Genomic DNA, 7,008 nt, shown 5'->3' with positions numbered 1-7,008 from the left:
TGTTTGAGATTAGAATTTACTGGAGACATTACTTTGGCACCATCTGCTGGATAACTTTTTGAAGTTCTTCTGCACATACACTTCCACTGCATTTTTTAGTACTTTCCCACACTATTTAAAGGAAATATTGTCAAATTTATTTACATCTGACTTCAGTACCATACCAACTTCTGTTAATAGGAATTTAGCTATCAATCTACCACCGCTTAAGGGGCATAGAACTTGCCCTGGAAAACATCATTTTAACACAGGTAAATAAGTCTTACAATGTGTTTGAATTTCATATGGTGGAGTTTGCATCAGCTGAGTCTCAGGGGCACCTACGAAATCTGTTGCATTTTTCGTAACTTTAGCTGTGTTGTGAAGGCCTGTACACCAGGCACTTTAGACACATACCTTAATCCCTAACAAGCAGTTATTTGTTAAATGAAATTTCCTCTCCCTGCAGGGCATTGACATCCCTTCGGGATTGCTTCCAACTAGTCCTATTCCAGCTTTTTCATTTGCCACGAGGGTGACCTTTGGTGTTATTTAACCACAATGAATTTTTTTTTTCTATAAACTCATTGGCTATACCCACTTTATGGTTTCTGAGCCTACAATGGTTAACCAAGCCCGGCACCCACCACTCCCTAAATTGTCAACACTCTCACTGCTGTAGCCCCTGCTCTTCCCCGGGACTACCCATCTTGGCCACCCTCAAGGCTGGCAGAATTTCCATGAAGACAATTCATGTTCCATCTGCTTGGGGCAGGATGGACTTTATTAGTGAGTTAAGCTGTGATGCTAGACTATACTTTTCTAGATTTTCTGGTTATCATTCAGCCTAGTTATGGACTGTCACTTTTTACATATTTCAGTAGGTTTGCCCTAGAAAGTTGGTAAAACATAGAAAGGCAGAAATATTAAAGTCTCCCCTCATCCATTAACCTTAAATAATCTGTGGCAGAAGCCATTAGCTGTCCACCCAAATCCATCCTCTCCTTTCATAGAACAATTGTAGTCAGACGTATGGTCCTAGACATTTCCCAGTCTAACTGGAAGTCTGATGTGACCATATGACTAAGTTTTTGCCAGTGGGATATGTTGGGAAGTGATGTACACCACTTCCAGGTTTAACACCCCCAAAAACATCCCCGAGTGTCCTTTCTCCTTCTGCTGCCTGGATGCAGATGACCCTAGGAGGCCCTAGGAGATGGTGGGGACGTAAGATGGGAATAAGCTTTGAGCCCGTGAACAATATACAGCCAAAGACCAGAGTGGGACCCTCTGCACATTTCTGGAACACTCTGAGCACAGCTCTCTCCTTTCTAGTACTCTGCCTTGGCCTTCCTAACTCCCCAGCTCCATTTCAATGTAGGGACATTTCTAGGTTGCACCTGGCTTCTCTCCAGGCAGTATATTGGTACACGTGTTGTCCCCACCTCACTTGTTTCTCAGCTTGTCCCTTTTTTTACTGCTTGACGTCAAAGGGTCTCCAAAACCAGTTTCACCATAGCACCCCGTGTTTTAGTTGTTTCTAGCACAAGGATAACTATGACCCGTTACTCCATTTTCTTTATATAGGAGGGTATCTAAAAGGAGTATTAAGAAGCAATTAATAGATCAATTTGGTTGTCATAGAGAATGTAAAGAAAAGCAGCTGAATTGAGAGACACAGTTACAAAGATACTTTGGAGCAGGTTTCCAGTTAGTCCTGAAGTTAGCAATGGAACAGCAGTGACTTGGTGAAGCCGGTAAAAGCTCCTCTCCTGTAACATCTCTGAACTAGGATAATCTTCCAATAAGCAGCAGCCCAGGCAGACAGAGCTGCACAGCCCCAGAAGACAGGAGAAATGGGGCTAGGGTGCCGTCCCTGCTCTTGCTGGCTAGATGCAGATGACAGACCCTAGGAGATGGTGTGCCCACGAACCGGAAATAAAACTTTGGGTCCCTGAGGGATCTGTGGAGGAGGGTTGCCCTGCCCACCTCCATACCCACCCCAGAACTGTTACATGATCAAGAAATACTTTTTGTCTCAACCCAGTGAAAAGTTGGAATGAAGTTATGACCACAGCCTAGCAGGACCTAAACACCACTAACCATGAGTGCCATCGTGGCACATTTCCACTCAATCCTGTCTCTACTTTTTCATATAGATAAGAGCTCACTTACATGACTCTGCATCATTCTTTCTTATAGTATTTTTCTAAGTCATTATAAATTTCTCATAATAATTTAATGGTTGTACAGTATTCCATAAAGTTGCTGGTTGGACCATAACTCACTATTCTACAACTGACATTTAGTTTGTTTCCAATTTTGCCTCTACTTTAAAAAATGCTTCAATAAACTTTTTTGTGCAGAAGCCTGATTCTGTACATTTCACCCTTGAACTTCAAACATGAGTTTGAACTGTGTGGGTCCACTTACACACAGATTTCTTTTTCAATAAAAATATTGAGAACCTTTCTGAGATCTGTGATAATTTGAAAACACTTGCAGAACTACACAGCCTACAAATATTTTTAAAATATTGAGAAAAAGATACATGAATGCATAAAATATATGTAGGTACTAGTTTCTCATCATTTATTACCATAAAATCAACAGTAGGCTATTAGTAGTTATGTTTTTGGGGAGTCAAAAGTTATATGCAGATCTTACACACAGGTCTGTGCCCCTGACCCCTACAAAGTTAGTTTGTTGTTCAAGGTTCAACTGTATGTTGAATCATTTTTAAGAACACCAGAATTGGCAGCATTCAAAAGTTATAACACTTGAATTTCTTTTCATAAAGATTTAGTCAATTACATCACCATCATTAATGTGTTCATTTCAGTAGACTTGGAAAGCAAAGAGTTTATAAATACATACTATAAGCTTGTGTTAATTTGATTTTTAAGAATTTCTCTTTACTTTGCATTTCTTTGATCACTACTTGGGTTGAACACTTTTCCATATTTGTTAATTAGTTGTATCTCGTCTTGTAAAAATTTTGTTTATGCCCTGCCACTGATTCAAGTCTACATTTCCTGAAGATTTACATACTCTAGCTCCAGTAGATATTATCAAGAATCAATCATCCCAAATTTCAGAAAGCATTTTATTTAAAGTCAGAACAAATATTAAGGCACAAAAATACATCAATTTTTTTTCAAACAAAAATCTTTTGACAGTTTTGTTCTATGTGTAAAGCAACTTCTTCCAAATTACACAATAATTTAACTTCTTCCAATATAAAAATAAAACTTCTTAAGCCTCTAAACTCTCTCCCTGAACAAATGAAGGTTTTCCTGGTTCTAAAGAGGCTTCTCAAAGTAGTACTGAACTCCTATATTATAATGTACATTTCCTTAAAAATCTAGTTTTGTCACTTACACACATTTATTATGTTTAGAACTTTAACCAATGTTAAACTTCCCTTGTAAGCATAAGGCTTGGTGGTCAGTGCTTGTATTGCTTAATGCATGCTGTTGATCATACAAAGACACAAGTACCAAAACTAGTGATTTATAAATCTAGCGTAACATCTCTCAATTTTAAACTAGTCAGGATAGCCTAAGGCAACAGACTCAAACCTTTTTAAAAAGGATATAAAATTCCACCATGTATGTACATTTATGTACAGTTTTATACTTTCAGTCTTGACATTATAGTAGTGCAAACAATGTACTGTATTACAGAGGAATAGTTGGTATTCTCTACAGGATATGTAAGATATTAAATATTATTTTCTTTCCAGGGAAAGTATGGGAACATCATCTCTACGGCTTAAAAAGATTCACATATTTATCTATTTCCCCTATTTATGAAATAAACTATCCTTTAAACGAGGTATTTAAATACTAATCTAACCCAACTTGTAAAAATTCCATTAAGCAAGCTTCACACATCATATAAATCATGAACTGCATAAATAAGAACACTTAAGCACTTTGCCTAGAAACACACAAAACTGGACTCCTATCCTCAGATTTCTTCATTCATACGGAGACCCATCATCATGGTATCCTAAGCATCAATGACCTGACAGCCTCAGAAGCTCTGATGTACCGTTTCCGGGACTCTGTGCGGAAGCACGGCGAAACTGCACAGTGGCCCGGGATTAACTTTCCCCCACCCTTCGTATGAGCTCCCGCTCCCGCTCCCAGGTACCCTCTTCCGTTCAGATGAAGGAGCTAGGCGCCCCTCCACAGGAATACTCAACTCAGGTCATGAGACATCAAGAGACAGTGCCACTGTCACTGCAAGTGACACAATATATGCGCTTTGAAAACCGTTTCTGACAAGGCTCTCAGGAGGGAATCCTGCTTTCCTGGAAGATAAGAGAAGTATGCATCTCAGCCTACAGTTGAGCGATATAGGAGGCATTTACCTCTCCAGCTGCAGAAAGAAGCGTCTTTACAAACATGACTAATATGGCAGAGGCAGTTCCTCTGTTATCACACTTACCATCCACTCCCCCCCTCACTCCACTAAGTTTGCAGCTCCTACCAGCTGGAAGCCCAAGATTCCACATTTCAAAATTCAACTAGAATATGATGAATTGGGGGTCAATCTGCTTCAGAATCAGGGGAGAGGTACCTGCTGAAAATGTTAGGAACAGGAAGGCAGTGGCCACCTCCAACTCTGGAACAGCTGGGCTGAGGGTACCATACACCAAAACAAGAGCGGACAGAGGTGCTGGGCAGTGCAGCAGCTGGGGGCCACTGCTGTGGCAGAAAGTGAAATAGGGAACAGAACCCACACTGTTAAAGGAGACACTCTTTTCCCAAAAAGGATGCCCTAAATGCAATGGCATCTTGAAAACCATGCCATTTTCTATACAACACTGTAAATGTTCACTGAGGAAAATAAATTTGAAACTATCTTTCAAGAGATATTACTACTAGAAATAAATCTTTTTTACTTACTCCTATGAAATGAGTAAATGAGAAATAAATTCAAAAGAAAAATGTTGTTTTGTGAACTCATAATGAAAAATATTAAAGGTTATATTTAAGTGTTGGTACTGGTTAAGAATTTAATTCAGTCAAAATTCTCTTAAGTCATTCTCAATTTACAAGGCTAGAACTCCTTCAAAGAATGGCATACAAGATACAAGACTCTAACTCTTACTCTAAATGTCCACTAGCCTGTTTCTCTGGTCACAAAAGCAGCAAAATGTTCACATTTCCATCATAGTACATTCAATTGCCTTTCAAGTTTAGGAAATTCTGCATTTTTAGAAAAGAAATTAAAACAAACATTTCAAATGGCACATTACCATATAATGTAACAAAATAATGTATAAAATATGAAGGTTAAATAATTACAAAATTAATAGTGATGTATTGTGCAATTAAGAATGTTTTATTATGAAACCAGATATGCCAAGACCACATAAAAGGTAATGTAGTTTCTGTAAGGCTCACTGGCAATGAACTGCCCAGCCCGCAGGGGAGGAAGCACCCTGGGTGCCATGTGGCCAGGCGCCCACCACTTGCCCACACAGACCCAGACACCACCCGAGTGAGAGGGTCACAGCAGAGCAAGTCTTTGGAAGTGACGCTTAAGACTTCTCCCTCCGTGTACTTGTGTTCCCCTGAGTTCAGACCAGAAAACCCAACCCTGTGATTTGATACGCATGGTCATATTTACAAACAAGGACTTTGTGCAGACAAGTAAACATACACATACATATACACACACCAAAACCAATCATATAAACATGCTTACGTTCAAAGGTTAACTGAGTTTTACTTAATACCTTATCACTTCAGTTTAAAAGTCAAAGAAAATTATTGCATCTAGAGCTATAAACAGGAGGGGTGAGGCTGCTTTACCACACGTTAGAAAATCCTATCATCTCTCAAAGGTCAGTGGGAGAACAGTAGGAGTGCTGATGTAAAAACTATTTTTCAATCTGAAACTGTTATATTTCCCAGAGAAAAGAAATCCACATGCCACATTCCAAATCCACATGCCTGCCACCTGTATGCTAAGGACATTTGGACATACATGTTTACCTTACTACTTTTCTTAGGTTATTTCCATGTCCAGGCAACATAATGAACATTAAACTGACACTCAAGAGCAGTTTAAAAAGGGATGCAGAACCTTCCCACCACCTGAATTCTTAATTTTCATGCATAGGTTTCCAAGATAATGCAATAAAAACTTGTGGCACTCTATCAGAACAAAGCTCTCTTAGTCTTAGTCTTGAGGAGGCCCTTTACCATGAACTAGGTCTCATTTATATGGGTTCAAATCACATTATCTTCTCTGAAGAGAACATTTTTTCTGCCATTTCAGATCTGGTCATGATTTCCTAAAGGGGAGAAAAAAAAGATATGCATCAAAATGCTGAAGCTTCTTTAAGAGTCTAATCTACTCTTTTAATAGTCACAATTTTGTGGGGAACTAAGTATATTCTATGATATATGTATATATTTGTATTTATGTATAAAAATCATATAATCCACACTTCTTAGCAATGCATAATCAACGATCTGCTGAGAAGTTCAGAAACTCTAATGTCTTCCTAGCTAGAAAACATTTTGAGTACACAATCACCCATGAGAGGCAGAGACAGCTAGAATGGATTTCTTTGGTATGGCTCATCTAGGGATTTGCCTTTCTTTATGCAATTAATGTATTTTTGAGATTATAAAATCAATACTATAAAGGCTCTTTTAAAAGTAATTCTCCATAGTGTATATTTCTGTAGAGTTTTAAATCCCGAAGCTCACCTGTTTCATAGCGAGGTACATGTACACTGCAGCCTTTTCACAACTTCTTATTCACGACAGCCAACCCAGCAGCTGTACCTTCTCTAATATTCCACAGCCGTAGTCTACATAAACTACTCTTTAGCTACCACTAACTTCTCTCTACTCTTCATTCTTATAAGCTAATGTTCCCACATCTACCCTTTCATTCTCACACTTTGGACTGGCTTGGGCCCCCTTCAATGTCCAGATGACCCACAACTAATTTTACCCCCAGAGCCTTCTTAAATGCACATCCTCTGTTCAAACCCCCTGC

General features: G+C 38.9%; 1 protein-coding gene across 4 annotated transcripts in view; it reads right to left on the bottom strand.

Annotated features, from left to right (window-relative positions):
* Positions 1-3,067: 3,067 nt before the first annotated feature.
* Positions 3,068-7,008, bottom strand: part of TMEM87B (transmembrane protein 87B) — a 57,500-nt gene continuing 53,559 nt past the window's right edge. For 3 of the 4 annotated variants that reach the window (XR_008995750.1, XM_057497003.1, XM_036905059.2), the window contains one exon: positions 3,068-6,292. Coding sequence is in view for 2 of the 4 variants with exons in the window: in XM_057497003.1 (XP_057352986.1) it covers positions 6,233-6,292 (60 nt within the window). In the remaining 2 variants the exon portion in view is untranslated. The remainder of the gene's footprint in view (positions 6,293-7,008) is intronic. The other variant, XR_008995751.1, reaches the window with a different exon arrangement.

The sequence above is a fragment of the Manis pentadactyla genome, chromosome 2, assembly GCF_030020395.1.
Source record: "Manis pentadactyla isolate mManPen7 chromosome 2, mManPen7.hap1, whole genome shotgun sequence".
Taxonomy (NCBI): Eukaryota; Metazoa; Chordata; class Mammalia; order Pholidota; family Manidae; genus Manis; species Manis pentadactyla.
This window is presented reverse-complemented; position numbering and strand designations above follow the sequence as displayed.